The following is a 26,712-nucleotide window of genomic DNA, read 5'->3' on the forward strand; positions in this document are numbered from 1 at the left end:
TTTTTGTGTGTGTAGGGTGCGGATTGGGACCTGATGCCTCCCATCCCCGTCCCCCAACCTAGTGCCCTCCTTTGGCCCCATGGGAGAGGGGTAAAGGTGGAAAGAGATGCCTCTGGGAATGCAGTAAGGACTGGGATGAAAGCTGAGAATTAGGTGGGCATGAGGGATACTGTTTTGAAGTTCTTAGCGCCCTCTTGTATCAGCCCTGCTCAGTGGGTAGATGGATGTGCTCAGGGGCACTGGAATGCACGAGGCAGAGTGTGCTGTAGGACTCTGGGAGCCTCTGGGACCACCTCTCTTCTCCTCTACCCTCACTCCCCTCCTGCCCTCTTACCCCCAACTTAGAGCCACTGGGCCTCCCCAGTTACTATAGTTGCATTAGTAAAACAATAGCCACTTTATGTTCCTTTCCTATACTTAGGAGGCAGGAATTCTCTGCCCTTTTTGGAGATGAGGAACCTGTCTCAGAATTCAACCTGCCCCTGCCCACTGTGGCTATTCAGATTGGAGAAGAGTGGGTAGTTCTGGGGAGCTGCTGGGGATGGCTGGTTCCCCCAACTCTGCCTGCCCTGCTTTCTCCAAGCACCAGCAGGAGGTGGGGCCATTTCTCAAGGTAGCGATCCCAAGGGCAGGGCTGCCATCTGTACCCTGGATAGGCCAGGGGCTGGGAGGAAACAGGTGTCAGTGAAGGCTGAGGGGAAAGAGTGATTTGCATGAGGCTAAAAATTCCCCTCCCTCTTGGGTTTTCCAGCACAGAGCCTTTGAACCTTTCTCCACCTAAAAATAGAATCACATCTTTGTAGGGGTGCCGATGCCCAGCTCTGCTGGGGACTGTATAGCCCTGGGTTTGAGCCCCAGGGCCTCTGCAAGCAGCTCTGAGGCCTGACTGAAGACATCCGCCCTCAAGTCTTGGGCTCCAGGAGGGCTGAGGAAGCCCTCCCTGCCTTGAACTGTGGCCAAGGACAAGTTTTTCCTCCCACAGCAGGCTGGAGTGCAGCCTGTGAGGTTTCCCTCGTCCCCTAAGTGAGGAGGCTGAACCATAGCCGGCATAAATTCCAAGTGATCGTGGGGCCGAGAGGAAACCATCAATGAAAGCTTCCAAATTATTTGGCTCATGAGAAGGCAGAGATGAAAAGCAAGGATTTGGCGGCAGATAATGTTTGCGCTAAATCTCCTCGCTGGGCTGTTCCCTCTCTTTCTGTGAGGGGGTTGAAGAGGAGTCCCTTGATAGTCTGTAGGGCCTAAGGGGAGAGAGCTTTGGTCACCTTGGTGGAAGGGGATTTGGGAGTCCCATTTGTCCAGTCCCCTGCAGTAATATACCTGTGGGGTGGCTCTCAGGCTGGTCATACAGTGTGTTTCCAGTCTGACCCAAGATCCCAGCCAGAATACTTGTAAATTGATGTGCATGGTGCAGGCCTGTCCCTGGTGGGGAGCCCATGGTTCCCTTTGTCTCTTCATTTCTCAGTGTGGACAGTGATGGCATGGGGATTTTGATAACTAGGAGTTCTTAGCTTAGCAGCAGCACCAGCACATAGTGAAGCCAAAAGCCACAGTAAGGGCTGGGCTTGGGTCTACGCCAGACCAGCGGCTGCCCCTGTGATGACCTGCCAGGGGCCGCCCTTCTCAGTGCTCCTGAAGGTATAAATCTAGGGGTTCTCTCTATACCAGAGTAAGGTGCTGCAGGGCTGGAAAAAAGTGCTCTGACCAGGAGTCAGGACCCTGGACAGGGCTGAGGCCTGGAGGCCCAGCTTCCCTTCTGGTCTTTAACCAGTCAGTGGCCTCCCTGGCCAGAGTGAAAGAAGGGGTGGGGGAATACAGGCCTCAGTACTGGAGCTGAAGGGACAGGCCCAGGGGTTCCTGGGAAAATGGGTTTTCGGTGGAAGTGTACCAAGTCTGAAGTCGGCTGCAGGATCCCCTTTGGCAGTAGAGGACAAAGGTATAGTTGACCCCAAGGACACAGGCTGCTCCCTTCCTCTGCTCTGCCTGCCTATAGGATCCCAACAAAGCTGAGATGTGTCCCTTAGGGCTTAAATCAGCAGGCCAGCCCTGAAGGAAGGGAAGGGCTTAGCCTGTCCTGGGAAGGGGGTACTAGTTATAAACCATGCTATGGCCTTGGGTTTCTGGCTTGGCTTGTCTGACCAGATCGCATAACCATTATTGGTGCTTACCACTTCGTGGGTCCTAACTCTGCGAATCTGATGGAATCATGAAGGCTATTCTTTTAAATACTAATACCAGGCCCCCATCCTACCTCATCCCCAGAAGCTCTGACTTAAATGGTCTAGAGTGGGGACCCCAGGTCTCTGTACTTTTCTCAAAGCCCTTTTGTTGGAAACCAGGTTTGAGAACTACTGCCACAGACCTTTCTCCTTAATTTGCCAAGATGGGAGTTCCTGTCTTGATCCTCCCTGGAAGGACCCTGAAGCCGAAGGAAAAAGGGGAGGCCTTCCAACCTGGTTCAGTGACCTAAGCAAAGGCAGGGAATGTGGGTGAGTGGGGTCCACCTGCTGATCCCTCCCTCACCAACAGTGGCCAAGGGACTGACAGTTTTCTGCCAAACCATCGGCCTGGCCTTGGTATGAAGGACAGTTCAGGAGAAGACCTGAGGCTGGCCCCGTAGGTTGGAAGCTGCTGTTTGAGGCTGTGTCTTTCTCAGGCCTGGTGCAAAGAGGCAGACGGAAGGACAGGCCGAGCGGTGGGGGTTTCCCCTGAGCAGGGTTTTCAGGAAGTCTGAGCCCCCAAAAATCAGCCAATGGGCAGGGACCCGGGTCTTCAGGACCCAAGAGCTACTGATAGTGATTAAGCTCAGCAAGCATGTGAGGGCACCTGACAGGCCCAGCTGGGTGCCAGCGGGGAGAGGATGGGGGAGATGCAGAAAATGCAGGTGCTGTCTCCAGGGAGCTGGTCCTTTGGTAGTAGGATGCAGGTGCTAAACAGGAAAGCGTCTGTTAGGAGAGGTGCGGCCAGCTTTGCCACTGAGGAACTCTGACTGTTCGTCCCTGAGCCTCCAGGTCATCATCTGTAGAGCCCTGCCATGGCCTCTCTGTTCAGTAGAAGTAGCTGTCCTTCCCTGAGGCTTGTGGATCCCAAAGGTGGAGGAAGTGAGTGGAGGTGCAGCCTCCCTGGGATCAAAGTCTCGATGGTCCCAGAATGGGGTGGGATAGGAGTTGGGATGCATCTGTCCTTTTCCTTTGTAGGCCTTGGTGACAAATTGGTAACCCCCTAGATGAGAGAATAGGGCTCTCTGCAGTTTCCACAGGGGCCCTTTACCATACTCCGTTTCTTGCCCTTGGGGACAGGGCCTCAGAGAAAAAGATGATCCTTGTGAATGCACAGTCTCTGTCACCACTGGGGTGTCCCCTAGACTCAGGGTCCATGAAAGTTTCTAAGTTCCCCCCCCCAGAAAAGGCAGCAAGGATGCAGCTTAATGGCTTGACCTGTTGCTTTTAAAAAATGGGATCCTTCTACCCTGGGTACCGGCATGGGTGGCCAGAATGTGTTGGGGTGCAAAACCACAGGGTAAAGAAGATGCCTTCCTAGAGGAGCACAGGTGCTATCCAGATGTTTGAAATAACATTTTTTATTAAAACAGTGATGGCATATGTTACAGTAAAAGGCAAAATGCCGACAAACTTTAAAGATAAAATACAAGGGGCACCTGGGTGGCTCAGTGGGTTAAGCCGCTGCCTTCAGTTCAGGTCATGATCTCAGGGTCCTGGGATCCAGCCCCGCCTGCATCAGGCTCTTTGCTCAGCAGGGAGCCTGCTTCCCCGACCCCCACCTCTCTGCCTACTTGTGATCTCTTTCTCTCTGTCAAATAAATAAATAACATCTTTTTTTTAAAATAAATTAATTTTAAAAAATAAAGATAAAATACGAGAAATCCAGAAAGGTTTTATGCTTGCCCTGTGGTTTCAAGCCATGTTTCTAGTCAACAGTTCCTCTGCCACCCCGTGGGGCATGCAGGCAGGCGGTGAGGGGGAGCCCTTCCACTGGGCCAAGTGCCTGCTTTCTTAGACTCCTGCTGCCTTCCTCTGGAGTGGGGAGCAGAATCCACTTCCAGTATAGTTAGAACCAGTGCTGCTCTCGCCAGCTGGAAAGTCCTCCTGGCCTCTGGGGCTTGTCTTGCAAAAGAAATGTGTGTAATAAATTCTTTTAAAGAGCAGGAAGTGCTGTTATCCTTGTGAAAGAGAAAGAGGGTATGTGTTTGAGAGATGAAGAAGTCTGACCAAATTAGCCTAGTGGTAGCTTGAATGGGGCTGGGCAGAGGGTGGCTGTGTTCAGAGTCCTTCTCTGGTGTTTTATGACTAATTTAAAGTAAGTTTGCTCTTGGCTGAGATACTCTCTTTTTTTTCTTTCTAAGATTTATTTATTTATTTGAGAGAGCCAGCAGGGGAGGGTGGAGGGGAGAAGAGAGGAAAAGAGAATCCTAAGCAGGCTCAGTGCTGAGCAGAGCCCAATACAGGGCTTGATCTCATAACCCTGAGATCATGACCTGAGGTGAAACCAGTAGTCGGAAGCTTAGCTGATTGTGCCAACCAGGCACCCCTAGCTGAGATACTCTTTGTATCAGATTCCAGCCCAGGAGGCTTTTTTTGTTTTGTTTTGTTTTTAAGATTTTATTTTTTTATTTGAGAGAGAGCATGCGTGCATGAGTAGGGGAGGGACAGGCTCCCTCCTATCTGCAGGGAGCCTGACTTAGACCTCAGTCCCAGGACCCTGGGATCATGACTTGAGAAGAAGGCAGATGCTTAACGACTGAGCCACCCACACACCCCTCCCCCAGGAGAGACTTTGTAAAAGAAGAAATACCTGGCTGGCTCCCAGGCAGTAATATTGCAGCAGTTAAAATATAGTGCAGACCTCAAATAGTGGTTTACTTTGAGTCTCAGTTTCTCTATCTGTAAAATGGAGGTGATATGGATCAGTTGGCATTATATGTAGAGATACATGTATATTATATATACGTAAAACATTTAGAATGGCACCTGATTTAATAGGACAGTTACTTTTCAAAATTAGCTGTTTTTTTAATAAAAGATTTTATTTATTTAAAAAAAAAAGATTTTATTGATTTATTTGACAGAGAGATCACAAGTAGGCAGAGAGGCAGGCAGATAGAGAGTGGGGGAAGTAGGCTCCCCGCTGAGCAGAGAGCCTAATGCAGGACTCCATCCCAGGACTGTGAGATCAGGACCTGAGCCAAAGGCAAAGACTTAACCCACTGAGGCACCCAGGTGCCCCTTAGCTGTTGTTTCTAATGAGATGAAGTGCTCAGAAAAAAAGCAATTGGGATTTAAAATGAGGTATTCAGTAGTAATTTCATTTGGCTCTTTTAGGACATACCCCCAAACATCCTTTGGAAGATTTGGGGGAAGGTGCCACTCCTAGCTTTATATTGGGACTCCTTGACAATGGTCAAGGAGAGGCCATCTTGGCCAAAGCTATTTTCATTGACTTTGGGACAGTGACCAAGACCAGTTCCTAAAGTCACCTGGAATAATCTTTGGAGCCAGTCCCCTGCATACCAGGCAGGATAGGAAGTTTCAGAGTTTAGTTCCACTTCAGACAAATCCTGGGGTTCATTCATTTATTCGCTGTACAGCATTTCTTGAACACCTGCTGCATGGCGGGAATGGTGCCACAGACCGGTCCAGTGATAATCAGGACACATGCAGCCTCTGCTTCTCTCAGCTGAATTACTGGAGGAGATGGACATCCAACAAATAATTACACAAATAATCCTACTTTGTAATTAATGATAAGTGGCAGAGCCATTCCTTATATAACTGAACTTCCTCTTGGTGTCTCTCGATCTGAAATACACCCTGATACAATAATTCACCCTTGAGAAAAAGAAGCAGAGACCAAGGTCCCAGGATGAGATGTTCAAATGACATCCACTAATCTCGTGATCATGTATAAGAACGACCCAGGGAAAGTTGCCTGTGGTTGTTGTCTTTGCTTTTAGAGGTCATGTCAGCCTCCACTTTTAGTTTCTGGTAGAGCCTGTTCTGGGTTCTTCCTGGGGAAATAGGTGTGGAAAACCAGACTGTTCGTGGTTGTCGTCTTCAGTCTCAGGAAGAGGAACTGGAGGTCAGGGCCGTGCATGTATCCCTGCGTCTGGGCAGAACAGGGTCGAGTGCTTCCTCCAGAGCTGCTCTGGCTCCCCAGCACTCAGATTGGTTATTACCTTTGAGTTTTAGACCTTTAGATGTTCTTCATACTGTTTGAAGAAGCTACAATTAACATCTCCCAAGCAGCCCCAGCAGAATGTGGTTGCTAGGCAGCAGACCTTTAAAGACAATTTGTCATTTTCTGCCATAAGAGAGAAAAAATAGTAAACATACACGTTCTTGGAAAATTACTTGTTTTCCACCTTCTAACTTTCTGGCCCTGGCAAGGCCTCTGGTTCATCAGTGTCTGTTTTATTCTTTATTTAGTTTTCATAAATAATTCAGAGGCATTTGGGGAGAATAATTGAGTTTTTTTCAAGCTTAACCTCTGGTCATTTGGAACAAAAAGGATGTTTGGGTGGCAGTTGGGTTGCCGTATTTATGGACAGGTTGTGTATAAATGTACAGAGACTCCTTTGGAAGGTGCAGAGGACCCAACTGCCCAGCTGTACGTAACCTTGGGCAGCAACCCAAGAAGGTGGCTTCCGGTCCGTGGAAAGCTCTTGAGCCATTCAGCCTTTGTTTAGCACCTCTCAGGGGCTAGGCCCCATGTACACTGTTGGGCTCCAGCCTGTGGCCTGGCCAGACCTCACTGAGCTCACCAACTCTTGTGGGGGCTACATGGTAATTCCAATACAGGGGCTGTGGGAGGTCAGAGGAAGCCCAGAACCCAGCCTGGGATTGGGGAAGGTTTTCCAGAGCAGATGTGGATGGGACCGAGAACTCCAAGATATAATAGGCCGGCACCACTTTGGTAAGAGAGAAGAACATCCCAGCAGGGTGCTTCTCTGTGCCAAGGGTAAAAAGTGCTCCACAGACTATGTGTATCTGTGTGGCCACAGGGGCTGGTTGGCCCTGCAGCTCAGCCTGAGGGAAGACAGTGGAAAGCCACCCAAGGGCAGGGTGTGGAATTTGCAAAAGCCACCATCTGATTTGCATTTTTCAGCCTTTGGGGAAGCTGATTTGGCTCCTTAGGGGCATTGAGCACGTGGCCAAAGGGGGCAAGGGGGTTGTGGGGGAATGCTGGCTGGCCTCAGAGTTTGTGGTCGGGGATCCTTTGCCACTTCTACCATGTAGGACCTGGTATAGGTTATTTAACTAATCTCAGGTTAAAGTCCCAGAATAGGCATTGATGGATGGCAGCACTGGCCTCACAGAGGTGGTGTAGGGACCACTATTAAATTAATTCCAGAATATCCCTTACACTGCTACCATATCCCACAGTGCTCTTCACCTGTTGGCTGCTGCCATTATGACAATGCTCCCCTTCCTGCACTTCCATCAGTCCCCTGCCCAAAAGGGCCACCTGTGTCCAGTCTGACACCTGATCCCTGAGTGACCAGGATGAAACGTGCACCTCTCTTGGGGCTAGACTCTTTCTCTCTCTCTCTCTCTTTCTCTCCCTCCCTCCTTCCCTCTTTCCCTCTGTCTTCCTCACCTCCTCTCTTTCCTTCCCTCCCTCCCTACCTCCCCCCTCTCTCCTTCCCTCTCCTTACTGAATCTGACCCAGTTGAGCTTGGAATCCCTTCTGTCTTGCTGAGTTCTCAACATCATGCCTGTTCCTAGCTCAGGGCCACCTGCTTGTGAGGCTTGGCATTCTGGTCTTTAAGATTCCAACTTTGGGGGTGCCTGGGTGGCTCAGTGGGTTAGGCCGCTGCCTTCGGCTCAGGTCATGATCTCAGGGTCCTGGGATTGAGCCCCTCATCAGGCTCTCTGCTCAGCAGGGGGCCTGCTTCCCTTCCTTTCTCTCTCTGCCTGCCTCTCTGCCTACTTGTGATCTCTGTCAAATAAATAAATAAAATCTTTAAAAAAAAAAAAAAGACTCCAACTTTGGTAGGGCACTGGTCCTTCGAGCCCTGCAGACCAGAGGCTGAGAATTGCTCTAGTTGGGTCCCCTTGCTTGGGGACTTCAGCTCTACGTATATCCTTGAGGTACCTTACCTTGTTGATGGGGTTTTAGAAAGCACCGTGGAGCACTGTGGAGGAGCCAGCTGAGGGCCGCAGACCCCCTCGGGTAATTTACCAGAGAGGCCCTTTCATTCATTCATTTCCTTACTCAGCCCCTATTTTCTAAGCACCTACTATGTGGCAATCATCATGCCAAGCACTGAGAACAGAGCAGACAGCAGGATTACCGTAAGGGAGATGGGGGGAGGTGGCAAAAAATAAATAAATAAATAACAACAGAAGAATACCAGTTAATTGTTGGGATGTAAGTGCTGGGAAGCAAGGTAGGTTGACAGAGTGAAAGTGGCTCTGTGGGACGCTGGGCACTCCCGGAGTCAGGGTGATTGGGAAAGGAATCCTAAAGAAGATGGTGCTTATATGTCAGCCAGGATGAGGGAAGAACAATAGCTTTTAGACTTACCCGTGAGTCTCTGGAGGAGCGCTTAGTGACAGTAGTGAAGGGTTGATTTCTGGGCCGAGATGATGAGCTGTCCCAGGTGGGAGGCTCCCTGTGGCATCAGAGCGACAGGGTTTTGGCCTGGACCCCACTTGGTTTACCAGGATCAGAGAACTCGAAGGCTGTGATGTGTCCCCTGTGGGTTCAGTTTACCCCATCAGGCCCCATCCTGGCTCCAGAAGGAAATAACCCAGCCCCAGTCCTGCCGGGCTCGGCAGAGGCGTCACCTAGGGAAGGCCCAAGCCAGGAGACGGGGACTTGGGAAGAACAGCACGGAAGCACCCACTGCCTGAGTTTGTGTTCTTGTATCAGCCGTCTTCACTGCTTGCTAATAAGATATGCAAATTATCAGGGCTGTGAGATCTTCGCCGCATTTCATCTTCTGCTTAATTAGTATTTAATCGTAATCTCATTTTAATTTTTTCACACTGGCACCCTAATTAAATGTTAGGGTGTTAGTCTTAACAATTAAATTATATTGGCAAATAGAGTCTTCAGGAAACTTGACCTTTTCCAAGCCGGGGCCCTCTCTAGCCAGATGCAAATGTTAATTAGATTTCTGCAAGATGCTGCCTTGAGTCCCCTTGGTGCGCCCATTTCGGTTGTTTTCTCCTTGTCGTGGCCCTCGATTCAAAGGAGGCAGATACCCACAACCAGTGAGTTGGGCCCCTGGTAGGCAGAGGTTAGCATGGAACGGCTTGGTCATGAGCCTCTGGAAGGCCAGTGAAGCTGGTTTTTCTGGGGACGGGGAGGTTTGTTGAAGTTTCGTCTGCGGCCTGCAGTGCTCTTGGAAGTGGTTTCTTAACTAGTCCTTCTCGTTGGGTGATCTGGAGCTGTCACTGAGACCTGAGGCAGCCTTTTGTGGAGGCCACAGTGAGGTCAGGCATTGGGGAGAGAGGGCATTGGTGGCAGTTGGTCTGGGCTTGCAGATTGTTCTGGGGTAGGAAGGCGGAGGGGATGGTTGGGGACAGACAACACTGGGAAGAGCAACTTCCTCTTGAATGAGCCGTTGCCTGGAAGAACACTGAGCAGGAGGGTGCGGACATTCATGGCCTGGCTCTGAGAAGATCTGGATGGGCTTGACTGAGAAAAAATGCAGCCCTATCCACCTCTGACTCTCACACACAGAGCATGGCCCTGTGTTGCCCCGGCTGAGCAGGGAACATGCTGTCCTTGTTCCTAAGGGACACTGGAGACCCTCACCCATCTATAAGCTCTGCCGGGGGCTGGCCTCTCCCTCAGCTGTCGACATAAGGTCCTGGCCTTTCCCTTGCCTGGCGTTGGTGCCCTGCACTCCTTCGCACCTCCCCTCCAGCCTCTGTTGGCAATAGGAACATAATTCTAAACCTTCTATAGAAAGGCCCCCAGGAGGCAGTCCTTTAATGGCAGTAATGCCTTCACAGAAGCCTTTCTACTGTCTGGTTTTGCCCTTAAGTGTTTCCCCTTCCCTCTGAAGTCCACTGCCAGCCGTCATTCAAACTCTGTCCTTTAACATATCAGAACACAGGTGAATTCAGTTCCACATTTACCAAACATCTCCTGTGTACAGAGCCCTGGGCTGAGTTCAGAGAAGATGTGTCATTGTCATGATTGCCTTCATGTTGGCTTCTTACTCTGAAGTAAGCGGGCGGAAAGCCCACCTGAGCTGCCTTTGCCTCTTCCTGCCCTGGCTGCAGAGCAGACCCCCCTGAGGCACTCTTTCCTCCCCTCCTCCTGACAGGTCTTCCGGACAGACTTGATCACAGCCATGAAGATCCCAGACTCCTGCCAGCTCAGCCCGGATGACTACTACATCCTAGCGGACCCATGGCGACAGGAATGGGAGAAGGGTGTGCAGGTGCCCGCTGGGGCAGAGGCCATTCCAGAGCCCGTAGTGAGGTAAGCCAGACAGCCCATGCCAGGGAGCCCTAGACAGAAGAGGCTGGGGCAAGGGACCTTTGTGGCCTGTCTCTAGTCTGTCTTAGATGCTTTGGTCTCCTCAACCACTGAAAAATTCCAGAAATACTAGTAGTCTCCCTTTGAGGCAAGGGCCTGGGCTTGGGCTCGGGCTCAGCTCTGGAGCCAGATGGCTTGGGTTCAAATTGCCATTTCCATTCACTGTGACCTTGGGCCAGAAATGTAATCTCCCTGGGCCTCAGTTTCCTTGTCTGTGAAATGGGAGCAGTAACAATACCTCTTACTTTGTATGGTGGTCGGGATGACAGGACAGTGACGCATGGGAGACACTTGGCCCAGGGCCTGGCACATACCAGTGCTGGGTAGAAACTGGCCATGGATTAGCTTGATGTCAATCCAAGTTGAGTCCCATGAGCGGATCTCATCAGGGAAGTTTCCAGGGGTCTAAATAGTCTCTCAGACAGGGCTAAGCTGTGCTATTGACTTCTTAAACCTTTTTAAGGAGTTGTGAGTGGGAGGGAGATTTATGCTGGCACACAGCAGATGCTCAGGAAGCTCTGGCTATGACCATCCTCAAGAGGATTCCCCAACAGCGCTGGGTCAGGGCTGGGTCAGGGCTGGGTCAGTGGGTATCCTCTCTAGGCTTTGTAGATTCTGGTCTTGTGGATCGGAGAGACCCCTGGTGTGTCTTGGCCGTGGCCCTTCCTCCAGTGACAGAAGACAGACAAGTGCTACTCTCTGCACCCTGGAAAACCCCCTAAATCTTGTCTCTGGGCCAAGGGACCTGATGCCCTGGCCTCCCCGGCCCACCAGCACACTAGCAGCCCGGTGGCTCTCTCTTAGGCCCATTTGACCAGGTCTGAGAGAAAGAGTGCAGCCTTCATCGCCCTTGACATTGGCACCATTGCTTGCTGGCAGCCACACCTAGAGTGGCTCACAGACCCTCAGTGCCCAGCTGGTGCCAGGTCTGTGCTGGGCACAGGATTACAGGGATAAATCAGACTCTGTACCCTGCCTAGGTGCATTGTGAGGACTGGGTGCTGGGCAGAGCTCATGCTGTGGCTTCTAAGGTCTGAGTGCCTGCCAGCGCTTGGTGTCAGGCTCTCTGAGAATCAGGGGAGCTCTAGGCTTCTCTAGAAGGGAGAACATGTGGAGTTTTCTAGAGGGAGTGGATTCTCCACATCCCCTACCTGGGGCCAGAAACAGGGCTTAAGCTCCTAGCCAGTTTCACACCTTCATTTCACCAGACTAAGGAACTGTTATTAACCTATTTGAACCAGTTTCCTCCTCTGTAAAGTGGGGCTAATAATAGTAGCTGCCTAATGGTGTGATGGGGACTGCAGGAGAATACACATGGCAGGGACCCAGGCAGCAAAGGGGCGGGGCAGGCCAGCAGCTGGGGAGAGAGGTGCCTCCTGATGAGGCTTGGCCCAGCTGTCTGTTCTCCCTCCTTGACGTCAGTGTCAGGTGGTTCCAGAAACATCCAGTGGCCTGGGTAATTAATTGCAAATGCTTCCACACCAGTAGCATGGCTTCTGCCTGCCAGCTCAATGCCTTATCTGTTGACAACAAGAACAGAGCACGTGTTCAGGCAGCTCTGGCTCAAGGAGGTGCATTCCCTGGGTATGCACTGCGCCTCTAAGCTGACAGGAGCCAGGCCTGTCCGTGCTCTCTGAAGAGGACAGATTGGAGCAGGGCAGGCTGTTCTCGAGGAGAAGGCTCCCCTGTCTCCCTCCAGCCCAGTCCCTCCGTCTTCTTGTGGACCTCCCACTGAAAGGCCCTTATCTAGAAGCCACTGCAGCTGCCAGCACAGGCAGAATTGTTACAGCCGCTCTTCTTGAGAATCTGCTGGGTTGAGCCTATTACGTTCATCTTCTCAGTTAATTATCATACCAGCTCTAAAAGTACATCTTACTGCCCTGATTTGATAGATGAGGAAGCTGGGAAATTCTTCTGGGGAATTCCCTGCGTGACCGCCAGGGCCTCGGGGGCTGGGCCAGGAAATTACAAGCCCCGGGTTGCCCCCGTGAGGCCCAGAGAGAACCTGTGCCCCAGTCACACTGGCATACTGGCTCTGGCTGCCTTTCCCCTGCTGCTACCCCAGCGCGTTCCATCTCCCCCCTTTTAATCCAGTCTTTCCTGGCCCTGGGGCAGGTCTGCCTACCTCATGGTCTGAAATTTCTCCGGGTAATGAGAACCTGTCTCACCCCCTGATCGCGAACTGAGTGATGGCCTCTGCTGCTCCCTCTCTGTGGCCAGAAGACTCCACCCAGGGCAAAGCCAGCCTCTGGTACAGGTGTCCTCTTTTTGGAGTAGACACCCTCCCCCAGGTCCCAGCCCAGCCATCCACTTCCTGCAGCTGACCTCTGTCCTGCCGGCTAGAGCTGAGATGGTGTCCTTAGCCTGGGGTCAGATAAGCCCATGCCTGGGAAGAGACCTTCTGCCAGAGCCAAAGAGGTGTCACAGAGGAAGCTGAGGGCCCCAGGAAGGACAGAAAATGCCTTCTCTGACGTGAGCCCCTGAACCCTAGATTCTTCGAGAAAGAAAGGAACATGATCTTGGATCCAGGGGTCTGGCCAGGTGGCAGCTGAGTGACCACACAGGTCGTAGCGTGAGGCCAGTAGGTCATGAGGCAAAGCTCAGATCCAAAACCTGACTGAGCCTGCTCTGGGGGGCACAAACAAAGCAGAGTCAAGACAAAAGTAATCTATGTTTTTAAAAGAATATATTAATTCCAATAAGACCCTCAGGGGACTTTGTAGGACTGAGAATATCGGTACTGCATCCATTTGGAATGATGTGTCTTTCAGGAGGATTGGGGAAGTCACACCATTAGTGGTTACCTGAGGCTTCCTTCATCTGGGCCTCCCACGTGGGACAGGGTGGAGCCAAGCACTTTCCCTTGCTCCTTGCGCCCCTCAGCCTCCTCCGACCCTCCCCTCCTGGTCTGCAGGCTGTTCTTGCCTCCCTTTCTCCTCCATCCTTTCTGCCCCTCTGGCTGACACGTGCCAACTCCTGGAGCCCAGGAGTCCTCCCCACAGCTCAGCCACGTCTCTGCCACCCTGCCTTCTCCTCCCCAGTCTGCATTGAGTCCCAGCCCCTGGCAGCCCTGCCTTCGACCCCAGGAGGCCTCTTGGGCAAGTGAGGGGCCTCTCAGCCCTGGCAGGGCTGGCCAGATGGAAACCAGGCTCCGCAGCGATAACCATGGCAACCGGTGGGGGGTGGGAAGAGCTGGCATTTTGAACTGGCATCGGGAACTCAGGGGCAGCACACAGCTGAGCCAAGAGGGGAAACTGGGCCCTCCCAAGGCAAAAAGCCCTCCTATTCCATTTCAGAAGGAGGAAAGTGATATCCAGAGGACTTAAAATACGCACTCAAGCACCTGTAGGGCTTGCTGTGTGCCAGGCACTGTTCTCAGAGCTTTACACATATCCGTCCATTTAACCCCTGCCAGCCATAGAAGGTAAGTACTGTTACTGCTAGGTTATTTTTTTGGATGAGGTCACTGGGCCCAGAGAAGTTAAGCAGCTTGCCCAGATCGCACAGAGTGGTAGGTCAAGGGGTGCCTGGCAGGCTCAGTTGGTAGAGCCTGTGACTCTTATCTTGGGGTCCAAGGTCGAGCCCCACATTGGGGCTAGGGTTTACTTAAAAGAAAATAGCGGATCAGGACTTTGAGTCCACATTCTGCAGCTAGGACCCTTCCCATCTGCCTCAGGGAGAGGCGTGGCCCAAGGGAGGGCCACGCTGGAGTGTGGTCCTGGGAATGTAGTAGGCATATCTTTCTGTCCAGGGGAGGAGGCCTCCATCTTGCACTAAGGGTGGAGGCACCACTGTGAGAGACTTACGGCCCAGGTTGCATTGTATCTGGGGAGGGAGACCTTTTCTGTAGAGAGGGCCATCCTGCCCTGCAATACTGTACCCCCCAGATAAGGCCCCTTCTCACTCTAGAGGAGGCCTAGCCTCACGTCCCCTTGTGGAGATGTGAGGACAATCCCTGGCCTCCCACCTAGCCTTGAGGGGTATATGCTAAAGGACCTGAAGCCTTACTGACTCGACCCCACTTCTCCCAAAGTGCCTGGCACAGAGCATTGCCCAGAAGAGCACATGGACTGCCTGTTGGATAGCCCCAGGCAAGGCAGTTCTAGGTCATGGAGCTTTAACTGAGCCCAGATGCCCTCATGAGAGGACCAGGAGAGGTGTGCTATGGGCAGGATGGATGTTTACGGATGTGCAGGACAGTGGGTCAGCACCCACTCCCAGTCCACATTCTGTCCTTTGGTCTCCTCTCCTGCTTACCCATAGTCCTTGGAGTCTCTGCAGGTGGGCAGGCAGGACAAGGTAGTATTAGGAGGTGACCTCAAAGTCTCACACTTCACTTGCCCACCAGCTCCTCAGCTGGGCTGGCCAACTCACTGGAGGTCCCCAGACCCAGTGAGGGTGGCAGGCTGAGGGTCCCTCCCCTCATGTTACCCTCTCTTGATTTCCTAGGATCCTCCCGCCGCTGGAAGGCCCCCCTACCCAGGTGTCCCCTAGCTGCTCTGAACTTGGCGAGGGCTCCCAGCCTGATTGGCCTGGGGGTAGCCGCTATGACCTGGACGAGATTGATGCCTACTGGCTGGAGCTCATCAACTCGGAGCTCAAGGAGATGGGTAGGTGACCTGCCAGGCTGAGAGCGGGATTGGGGCAGGCCAGGCAGAGTTTTCTTTAAATGGCAGCATTCTCACCCTCAGAAGGGCAGTGCCCACCACGAGGCTTTGGCGCTGCATGGATATGAAAGAAAGTCACTACCACATTACTGATCAGAGAACTTGTTTGGGGTCTCTGTGCCTCATGTGCTATAGCTGTCAGGTGAGAACAATAATGACCTGTCATTTGCAGAGTTCTTGAGGTTATTGATAAGCCTGTTACGCAGAGATTAAGTGAGCACATAAGTGAGGCTAGGATGACAGATGGGGTGTGGGGTCAGTTAGTAGGGCCCTCCTGGCTGGAGCCCACCAATATGTCCTAGGATGGTCCCCCGCCCAGCCCATATATGCAGCTCAGGCAGTGGATTGCCCATGCATGCAGCTGCATCCCAAAGATCCTTCCATGTTGTCCACATGTACACATGTGTGGTCACAAGCTGGCTGTCTAAAGTCAGAAGAGCAGGACCAGCCGCCAGGGGTGTGTGATATTGAACAGTCCAGCCCATCCCGTTTCCAGATGATGGCACTGAGGCCCATGACAGTGGATGCATTTTCCCAGGTCATACAGCGGACAAGTGGAGCCCCCTCCATACACCTGTCCTGACAACCCAGGCTCTTAACACCGTCCCCTGCTGTCCTCACAGAGAGGCCAGAGCTGGACGAGCTGACACTGGAGCGAGTGCTAGAGGAGCTGGAGACCCTGTGCCACCAGAATATGGTACGGGCCATCGAGACTCAGGAGGGGCTGGGCATCGAGTATGATGAAGACGTTGTCTGTGACGTGTGCCGTTCTCCGGAGGGTGAAGATGGCAACGAGATGGTCTTCTGTGACAAATGCAACGTTTGCGTGCACCAGGTGGGCAGCCCCTCTGCCCCACCCCCATCCTCGCCTGCTGCTGGCAGCTGGTCATCCTGGTCCTTGCTAGAGGGATGCCATAGCCCCACAGCTGCAGGCCCTCAGAAAGCAGGACGAGGGAGGAGGAAGGTGATGGAGTGAGTGCCCCAGGGCTCAGCGCTGTCCCCAGACTTGAGTAAATACCCGCTGAGTGGTCTTTACATCCTTTTCCTGGGGGCCCCTCGCTCCATCTATCCGCACTGAACTCCCTGACCCCCTGCTCCTCCCCTCCGACCTGAACTGAGGAAAAGGCTGCACAGTGCGGTGATGGAAAGCAAAGCCTGGAGCTAGGCTGCCTGATTGCAAATTGTGGCCTTGCCCTTTATAATCTCTGTGACCTTGGGTAATATCTTAATCTCTCTGGGCCTCTACTTCCTCAACTCTAAGTAAAAATTAGTGTTGGGAGGATTCAGTTATTCCTAGGAGTTCTTTGCTTAAACAGTATAGTACAGGCTAAAAGTATTTACCACTGCTGATCTTACAAACCAGGTGTGTTGCCAGACGTGCTCTCCCTCTTCATCTTGAGCCCAAACCTCGCAGGTTTTAGGCATCTCTGAGCCTTACTTGCAGAAGACTTGACTGGAACCTAGTGGACCCACTCTAGCTCTGACTTGAACACACACTACTCCTTAGCCATTGCTGCTGGAAGAGCTCCTGGGGAGCTCAGAGGCAGTGGACCCCTCATTCATTCATGTCCCTTATACATAGTAGCTCATAGGTTCATAAGCCCTAGGCATGACTAGAAGGAGCCCCTTTCACAAATCTCTGAACAGAGAAGAATGCTCAGGGCCTTGTCCTCAGGCAGCATACAAACCCAAATTTGTGTCCAACTTCTAGGAGCTCATGGACGCTTCTGAAGTCCAACACTTACTAGGAACATCTGACCAAGATGACTTTCCTCCCAACAGAGGGCAGAACTGAGCCCTTCTGCGGAGGACTGGAGTCTTGGCCTTAGAATCCGTCCAGAGGCCTCCTTGCCAGAGCCTGCTAGCAGTGGGGTTCTGTAGCTCCTCACATGGGCTGGCCAGGGGCTGTTTGCAGCTGACTCCCCACCAGATGTAGATGGTGACCACCTTGCTCTCTTCCCAGGCATGCTATGGGATCCTCAAGGTGCCCACGGGCAGCTGGCTGTGCCGGACATGTGCCCTGGGTGTCCAGCCAAAGTGCCTGCTCTGCCCCAAGCGAGGAGGAGCCTTGAAGCCCACCAGAAGCGGGACCAAGTGGGTGCACGTCAGCTGCGCGCTGTGGATTCCTGAGGTGGGCAGATCGGGGCGGGGGGTGGCCCTGGGGAAGTGGAGCATAGAACTACGGGAGCAGAGCACTGAGAAAGAAGCAGGCTTCTGTAAAAAGGGGTGTCTCATGTAGCACCTGAGAAGAACTGGGGCAGCAACCCATAGAGAGCTTTGCCTGTGGACTTGGGTAGAGCTCAGGTGGTGGTTTCCATGCTTAGGTGAGATTGTGAGCCTGGGATACCCAGGGGGTAGGTCTGAGAGCCGAGCAGAAGTCAGGCAGCAGAGCCGAGGGGAAAGTGTGTTGTGGGTCCCTCGAAATCCAGGCAGTGGTTCCAACCAACATCAGGCTCCTTGCTTAAAACAAAAATAAGCCAGCTGACCTAAAAGGAAATCAGGTAGTCAGGCAGAGAGCTAATTAGAAGTGGATGGTGGTCCTGCTACCATGGCTGTGGCTCAGATGGAGGAGTTGGCCTGGGTCTGAGTCTAGGTGGTGGGGGACCGTGGGTGACAGGCCAGGCCCACTGTGACTTAGTGAGTCACCAGAGCACTGAGCCCCTGGAAGGCCATCCTGTTTTATTTGAAATAGGAAATGCTGAAATTCACCAGAGTTTCTGCCCCAACCCTGCTGTGTGCCCCAACTTGGAATATGGCCCCCCTCCGTTGCTGCCTGTGCCGGCAAGCAAGCCAGGTGGCCCTTTCAGCAGGGGCCCTTTCCCTTCTTGGGCTTCAGTCTGAAGGCTCTTACAGCGACCCCCACTAGGCTTCTGTCGTGATCGTGGTTGTGCTGACAGTGGTATCTTGCTCCCAGAGCAGCTCTTCAAAGCTGGGACTACCTCTGAGTGTGCCCTGGGCTGGGCGTTACAGAGACAGAACTAGCAAGAGCTCTTCCTCACCACGGGGGCCCTGTGGTTCAGGACCTCTGGACAGGGGCCCTTCTGCCGTCTTAGGCATGGACAGTGGGGAGGCAGATGGATTCACTGGGGCTGAGGGGTGGGCTGTGCCCAGGAGAGTTAGATAATGGTTGTTGGCTTGTCCCAGTAGGAGGGATAGGCAGGACTAAACAAAGGCATATCCCCAGTGCCCAGGAAAGCCCTGGAGGAGAAGAGATGCTGCCTTGAGGCCTTAGTTGCTGCCCAGAAATGTAAACTAAATAAACACATGTTCTAATAAGAACTCCAAAGGTGCTAGTACGGAAGGGGTGACATACAGAAGACACGGGCATGCTGCATATACTCACCTGTGTGTGCATCTGCATGCGCACATGCACACGCATGCGCACACTCACACACACACACACACACACACGTTCTGCAGCCTCCCTGCCTCAAGGCCCACACCGCCACGGGCACATACACACACTCAGCTACACGGACTGATGTGTACTCTCAAACATGGTCACAAACAACTTAAGACCAGTCACAGGTGAGCAGACACTAGTTTACTTACTTCCTGGTCAGCTTGGGATTCGGGCTGTCGCACTGCCCTGTGTGCCCACTGCCTGGTTTTGGCAGATAACTCCCTTCTGGGGGATCACTAGAGTTGAGCTGGGGAGGAGAGGCCTGATGCAGCTCCCTGTCTCTTGCCCAGGTCAGCATTGGGTGCCCAGAGAAGATGGAGCCCATCACCAAGATCTCACATATCCCCGCCAGCCGCTGGGCTCTGTCCTGCAACCTTTGCAAGGAGTGCACGGGCACCTGCATCCAGGTACGAGGTCCTTCACCCCGTGGCTGTCCAGGGACTTCTGACATCAAATGTAACACGTGGGAGGGGCAGGAAACACTCCTCCTCCAGGTGAGCTAACAGGCTCTCCCCATGCAGGGCCAGGCTATGACAGTCTGTCCATAGCAGGGGGTCCCAAATTCTGGCATGCATCAGTTTTATCTGAGGGGCTTGTTAAGACAGGCTTGCTGGGCCTGTCCCCCGGGGTCCTGATTCAGTGGATCTGGAATGGCCTGAGAATTTGCTTTTCCAGCAAGTTCCCAGATGATGTGATGCTGCTGGTTTTGGGGTTGGAAAATGGGGGTTCATTTTTTGTCCTCATTTTCCTAGCAACAGTTGTCATTGCAGACACTAGATGTACTTCCACCCATTTTTAAGACTTTCAAAATGACTTGTGCTTGCAACATAAAGGTTCATTAATAGTTGGGTGGGGTATTGCTGAAACATTTTATGAGTGGCCCACAACCATCTTCCAAGGCTAGGGGAGAGTAGCAGACCCTGAGTTGGCCCCAGCTGCCTCGGCAAGAGAGAAGGAAGGGGCCCACTTCCAGCCCCTCTTCCCAGAGGACAAAGACGCACAACCCTCCATCTCAGTTCATGCTGTGGAAGGGAGGCAGTGACCGACCATCCCCCAGCCTCTTTCTCCTAATTCCTCTTGTTCCAAAGTCGTTTTACCCACACAGTCATGCAGCTTATCCTCAAGGATTGTCTGATCACCTGACTGTCCATTTCCCCGGAATAGGTATGGTGCTGAACCCCATTTCAGGCTCCCCTAGAACTCCCCCTTCCCATTTACCGGAGCTCCTTCCATATCCACAGGATGTTGGGCGTCCGTGCCACTTTAGGTCAGATCTCGCCAGGAGCCTGGATTCTCAGGAACCTCTTCCTTCCTCTCAGGGCTCCCCTTGTGCCTCACACTTGCCCTCCTCTCCCTCCAGTGTTCCATGCCTTCCTGCGTCACAGCGTTCCACGTCACATGCGCCTTTGACCATGGCCTGGAAATGCGGACTATCTTAGCAGACAACGACGAGGTCAAATTCAAGTCGTTCTGCCAGGAGCACAGTGACGGGGGCCCCAGGGGGGAGCCCACTTCCGACCCCGCAGAGCCTAGCCCGGCTGGCGAGGACCTGGAGAAGGTGACCGTGCGCAAACAGCGGCTGCAGCAACTGGAGGAAGACTTCTACGAGCTGGTGGAGCCCGCCGAGGTGGCTGAGCGGCTGGAGCTGGCTGAGGCGCTGGTGGACTTCATCTACCAGTACTGGAAGCTGAAGAGGAAAGCCAACGCCAACCAGCCGCTACTGACCCCCAAGACCGACGAGGTGGACAACCTGGCCCAGCAGGAGCAGGATGTCCTCTACCGCCGCCTCAAGCTCTTCACACACCTGAGGCAGGACTTGGAGAGGGTGAGTGGCCCCGGCTCTGGCCCGCTGGCCAGCCTGCCTACCCAATGGATGTCCTGGGAACCTTTCCGCCCCGTGCACTCTGCCTTGCAGCAGCCACGGCTCTCCAGGACTCAGACGGTGTGCTCTGGCCGAGGGGCTGAGGACCTCCGGTTCTGTAACGGGGCGGGGCTGTCTGCTGCGGGGCAGAAGAGGGGAGCATCTGGCCCTTGAGTCTCTGAGCCCCTCTTGTCCCTACCTTTTTATAGGCCTGAAGGGTTGGGGGCCCTGCCAGGGTCCTGCAGCTAGAGGGCATCAGAGCTGGGCCACAGCCTAGGCTTCCAGCTTCTGCTGGTCTCTGTCCCCATTTGTGGCCTCTGTGAGCCATGCCTATTCCCAGCACGTGAGCTTCTGCTTGGAATCCGAGGCCAGGGAGGAACTGGGAGTCATAGCAGTTTGGATCAACCCGACAAACACATGCTGGGCCAGGGCAGGGAAGACAGGTGTTAATGTGGGGTGCGGGGGCATGCAGGTGGGCCGAGACACAGTGGCCTGTGTGGAGAGAAGAAGGGAGCTCAGTGGGTGGGTCATGATGTGTGTGGAAACTGCGGAATATTTTAAGCAGGGACTGTCCCTCTCTGGCTGCAACTTCCAAACGCTCACCCTGGTGAAGGAATTGTGGGGCCTGTAGCAGATAGGTGACCCAAACCCCCCAGCTGTGTGCCGGGAGACAGGGGGTCTGGGCATGGTGCAAGGTGGTAGTCCTGGGAGCTGAGTCACGTGAGGAGACACATGGCTTCCGGGTGAGCTGTGGTGGTTGAAGGGTAGTGAGAGTTGCTTTCCTGGAGCAGTGGAGGCCCCCAAAGCTTCAGTTCCCTTCTACTCCCCCAGAAAAGAGGTGAGGAGTTTCCACCTTCTTTGGGGAAGCCCTCAAACTCGACTCTTCTTTCCCACTGTGTTACCTCCAGTGCTACAACCAGGTTGGAGGCAACCCAAGGATGAAACAGGATGGTCTCTAAACCATCCTGGTGCTGTTCCAGTCCCTCGTCTTTGGGACATTCAGTTCGAGGGTTCCAGAGCACATGAGATCATGTCACAGTGTCTTCCGTGTGTGGCACAGAGACACCTGCCTATCCTTGCCCCAGGTCTTGTTAGGAGACAGACCTGTGTGGACACGTTCAGGGGGCTTTGTGTGACGTGAGGCAGCCGCTTATCTTGGGTCCATCTCTGTTGGCAAGTCTATAAAATGGGTAGAACAGTTTGGCAGGTGATCTGTTATACTGGGGAGAACATGAGATGGAGATGCTGAAACTGGGCCCGGTTTGCCCAATCTCCATCAGCCTCATCCTCTCCCCAGAGCGCTAGTCAAGGGGAAACGACTCTGCTGGCCTGGGAGGGGGCTTACTGCCTGGTAGCTGGCCTGGCAGAAGAGGCAGGTAGAGAGTGGGGACAGCAGATGTCCCTGGCTCCATCCAGGCCAGAGGGCAAGGCCATCTACGTTGTAGCCGCCACTTCCTGGGCAGCCCAGTGCCCTGTCTCATGTGGCAGTGGCGTCAAGTATATGAGGACATGGAGTACTTTCAGAGACCAGAGCTGCCTCCAGAGTTGTCCTCGGGCCACCCCTGAGTCTGCACCCTCCAGGGCTCCAGTGCTCACACCTTGCTTTTACTCCCTATTTCCCAAATGACCCCTCAGGTCTGACCTCCCTAGGGTCTGTCCTGGTCAGCCCATGGTCTGGCTCCAGCTGGGCAGTGTAGGAGAAACCAGGAGGCGGGTGACTTATTTAATCATCAACCTGGAAAAAGAGACACAGTTATTCCTGCTGGCCCTAATGAGCAGATGAGAAAGCTAGGGGTCTGGAAGGATCTGGAAGATGAATGACAGGGAGCCTTTGAGGAAAGTGTGTTTTCTAGGATATGACTTGAATTTGGACCTGAATGGGGGTGGGGGTGGGAGGTTTGTTCTAAGGAGAGTTGTTGCCTTAACCTCCTGTTCTCTACACTTCCTGAGCGAAAGCATCCTTATATCAGTCCCCCCAACCTCTGGTCCTCACTGTCAGCTGGTGCAGCTGTGCCCAGGAGCCAAGGTCAAGAGCTAGGATGCCAGAAGGTTCCCAGGCAACCAGAGCTGCCATGCAGACACCTTTGGGAAAGGGACAGAGCCCTCCAAAGTCAGGTGTGAATCTGCCTACTCTTCCTCCAGGAAGAGGGGGCAGGGCTGACTTTTCAGGGCTTGGGAGGGCCCCATCAAAATGCTTGTCCAGAAGCCCCCGAGCTGAACTGGCGGGCACCAGCTGAGAACAAAGTGAGGGAGTGCACAGCCTTGGCTGGCCAAGGAGAGACTGCTAGACTGACCCCTCCAGGTCTAGCCTTGGGGCCTTTCACAGCCATGCACTGGTGGCTTGTGTGAGTGAGCAGGGCTGAGAGCTCTGCCATGGGGAGATGCTTTCTGTGGAGACCCATGACTGTTGGTGGCCTGGCCATGGCCCAGTGCCAACGGCCAAAAGGAGCCAGCTTCTGACTGGGCACCAGGCCAGCTTGGGGGCCAGGTGCATCAGGGACCGGGGTCGGGGTTGAGACGGAAGCCTTGGGCAGCCTGGGTTTGCATCCAGTTCCGGCATTTCCCAGCTGTGTGTCTTCTGAGTTTCAGTTTCCTTTCTGTAAAATGGGAATAAGGAGCCAACTGACCTTGGCGTCACAGCGAAGGTGGGAGCACAGTGACCTCTGCTGTCCACCATGGTTATAGTTGCTGTCTGGCTCTTAGAAGAGTGGGCTGCTTGGAGAGGAGCCCCGTGGAGGACTGAGCACACAGGCCTGGTGCAAGGACCTGGGGAGGAATCACAGAGCATACTTCCTGATCACTGTGTCCCCCAAGGCCAGGCAGGGGTTTTCCTGAGAGAAGCAGAAGCCAGGGCCATGCTTCCACCACTAGCCTAAAGTCCCGTTTTATGGTTGGCTTGGAAAATGTGTGTCCCTAAAATCTCAGCCGCAGGCCGTGGTCCCAGCAGGCTGCTGAGGAAGGCACGGCTGCTGCCGGCTCCCAGAGTTATTCACAGCTGACACAAAAATTGCAGCGCTGATGAGCAGCCTGTCAACGCCGCCTGGTGTCCCCTAGCAACCGTGCCAGCGGCTTGGGCTGCATGGAGCTCCATGCCTGTGGCTCTGGTCTGGTTACCAGGAGTTTGCTTAAGAACATGACTTGGCTTGGGAAAGAGGGGAGAATTCTCAGACACACTCCCCCCTCCCTGAGGAAAGACCTGTGGGATCTCCCCAAGGCCACACTTCTGATACTCTCCAACACTCGCCACCCACCCACTTCCTTGTCAGATCAGTCATACCCCATCTCCTCTGTCCTCAGTACCCGGACTTGTTCTCATTGGCCTCCCACCAAAGCCTGCCTTGTGCCCCAGAACTGTAGCCCCTCAACCCCTCTATCGCCCATCTCTAGCACATTACCACTCATGTCCTCACTCCACTGAAACCTGGTCACCCCCTCACCCTGCTGCCCCATCAATAACTGCAACCTCGAATCCCCCTGTTTGCCCATAGCCTCCTGTCTCCCTGCTCCATTCCGCAGCCCCCCCTTGGCTATCCCCCGTTTTCTTTAGCCCCACCCCATTTGGCTTGCTGCCCATGCCCTTGCCACTGTGTGAAGGCCACATACCTGGCAGAGGCCCACCTGTTAGCAATCCCATTGTGCTGAGCAGCAAGTAAGCCTCACCGAGGTTCCTGTCAGCCAGCTTTGTTCTGTGATGTTCTGGGTTCCCCAGCCCAAACACTCCTCATCTGCACCCCTATTTCATCTTACTCTGGGCTCCCCCTTCTCAGCCCTCAACCTTACTTCCTGTGCCTCAGACAAGAGGCAGCCCTCCAACGTCTGGCCGGTGGAGCCCTCTGTCGGTTCTCTCCCCTTTCTCCTTATCCCCCCTTCCCCCAGTGCGCACCCTGTAGCACAGGAGTCGTCCTTTTCTTTAGGCTCACTCAATCGCCAGGATTTGAGTCCGTTTCACCTTCTCGCATCTCTGAAAACACATCTTCCCTCCCCCATTGTCCCTCTAGTTCTGGGACCCGCTACTACCCCCATCCCTATCTTCCCTTTCCTGTCCTCCCTCACTGTTCTTAATTCCTTGCTTCCCACTCTGGCCAGGCTCCTGCCACCACCATATTCCAGAACTATCCACCAAGGCCACCAATAGCTTCCATCTTCCTACCTCTCGTGGCCACTACACCATCCTCATCCTCCAGCATTCTCAGCCATGGTAGCCACTGTCAGACATACCTTTGGTCTTAAATTATGTTTCTTTTGGCCCCAGGGATCATCAGTTCACCACACCCAGGGGGACTTCTCAGTGCTCTGCTCCATGGCTCTGCTCCCCCTCAGGAGGCTGGTCCAGCCCACACCTCCCTTCTGGGCTCCAGCATCTCATGTCCAGCACACCCAGGTCCAAGCTTGCTCCCCCCACAACCTCCCTAGTCTCCACAGATGCCTCAGCACTGGTCTAGTCTAGCTCAGTACAACTGGCCAGAAGCCTTCCCTGCCCCTCCCCTCTCCTCACCCGTATTCAGGTTCACTCTGTAAAATTTGCTGATACTGCAACAATTTCATCAAAATAGAAAGGCTGTTTTTATGACCAATCCCTAGTTTGGGGAGACTTTGCTACTTGGTTGATTTTTTTTTTTTTCATTCTGATTTTTATTTTTAAAAGATTTTATTTATTTATTTGACAGAGACTACAAGCAGGCAGAGAGGCAGGTGTGGTGGGGGGGAAGTAGGCTCCCAGCTGAGCAGAGAGCCCGATGTAGGGCTCGATCCCAGGACCCTGAGATCATGACCTGAGCCAAAGGCAGAGGCTTTAACCCACTGAGCTTCCCCCCACCCCCAGGCGCCTCTCTGACGTTTTTAAAAGAATTTATTTATTTACGGGGGAGGGAGAATAGCTGGGGATGAGGAGAGGGAAAGGGAGAAGCAGGCTCCCTGCTGATCAAGGAGCTCCATGTGGGGCTCCATCCCAGGACCCTGAGATGATAACCTGATCTCATGTCAGACACAACCCAACTGAGCCACCTAAATGCCCCTCACTCCCATTTTCTTCTAAGAGAACTTTCTATGTTTATAATAAAAAAAACAAAAACCAATAATGACAGTGTAAGGAATTTGATAGGTCGGATGAGCTTCTGCGGTATCAATATTTGGTCCCCAAAAGCCGTCACAGAAGAGAAATGCTCCATTTGGTAAAATTAAGTATGGAACCAACAAATGGTTTTTTTTTTTTGAACCAACAGTCTTGAGAGAAATTAAAGAATTAGTTGATGATTCCAGGGTGAGGGGGCAGCAGGGAGTCCCATCCCAACCAGTGTGTAGGCATTGTTGAGATTTTCACAGGAAGAAGCATTCCTGTCTTCTACAGCAAGAGCCTCCAGGTATCACTGATTGTGTAGTGTACCTTATCAGGAGAAAAACTCAGCATTTACCTACAATATGTTATACTTTTTCATGTCTTGTTCATGTCTACCACTGTATATTAAGAAGCAGACATAATCAGAATTTCTCACAGGATCAAAAAGACTCTGGTAGGGGTGCTTGGCTGGCTCCATCCGTAGAGTGTGTGACTCTTGATCTCAGTGTTGGGAGTTGCAGTTCACGCTGGGTATGGAGGTCACTTAAAAATAAAATCTTAAAAACACACACACACACTCACACCAGTAGATATTTTAATGTCTTTTTCCTATACGGTGATGAACTAACTCAGTAGCGTGTGCAGCTCACTTTGGAGGTGCTTGGCTGAGGATAGTAATTTTCAGATTAGGTAGTGCTATATAAAATATGTATTTGAGGACCCAATCCCCAGAGACTTTGCTATTCTCCCAGGCCTGGGAATCTGTGTGGGTTTTTGTTTGTTTGTTTGTTTGTATAAGTAAGTTGCACACTCAGTGTGGAACCCAACACAGGGCTTGAACTTACAACCCCAAGACCAACACCTGAGCTAAGATCAAGTCAGATACTTTTTTTTTTTAAGATTTTATTTATTTATTTGACAGAGAGAGATCACAAGTAGGCAGAGAGGCAGGCAGAGAGAGAGGAGGAAGCAGGCTCCCTGCTGAGCAGAGAGCCAGATGCGGGACTCGATCCCAGGACTCTGAGATCATGACCTGAGCCGAAGGCAGCGGCTCAACCCACTGAGCCACCCAGGCGCCCTCAAGTCAGATACTTAAATGACTGAGGCCATCCAGGCTCCCCACTAGGAATCCGTGGGGGATTTTTTTGTTTTTGCTTTTAATATTTTATTTATTCACTTGACAGAAAAAGAGAGAAAGCACGAGCAGGGG

At 52.9% G+C, this 26,712-nt stretch overlaps 1 protein-coding gene across 8 annotated transcripts in view; it reads left to right on the forward strand.

Annotated features, from left to right (window-relative positions):
* The window catches only part of JADE2 (jade family PHD finger 2), a 53,743-nt gene that overhangs the window by 14,044 nt on the left and 12,987 nt on the right, over positions 1–26,712 (forward strand). For all 8 annotated transcript variants that reach the window (XM_059417594.1, XM_059417593.1, XM_059417592.1 and 5 more), the window contains 6 exons: positions 10,301–10,458; positions 14,965–15,125; positions 15,806–16,017; positions 17,146–17,313; positions 18,876–18,992; positions 19,946–20,410. In XM_059417594.1, coding sequence (XP_059273577.1) covers positions 10,301–10,458; positions 14,965–15,125; positions 15,806–16,017; positions 17,146–17,313; positions 18,876–18,992; positions 19,946–20,410 — 1,281 coding nt within the window. The remainder of the gene's footprint in view (positions 1–10,300; positions 10,459–14,964; positions 15,126–15,805; positions 16,018–17,145; positions 17,314–18,875; positions 18,993–19,945; positions 20,411–26,712) is intronic.

This window comes from Mustela nigripes, chromosome 12 (assembly GCF_022355385.1).
Source record: "Mustela nigripes isolate SB6536 chromosome 12, MUSNIG.SB6536, whole genome shotgun sequence".
NCBI lineage: Eukaryota > Metazoa > Chordata > Mammalia > Carnivora > Mustelidae > Mustela > Mustela nigripes.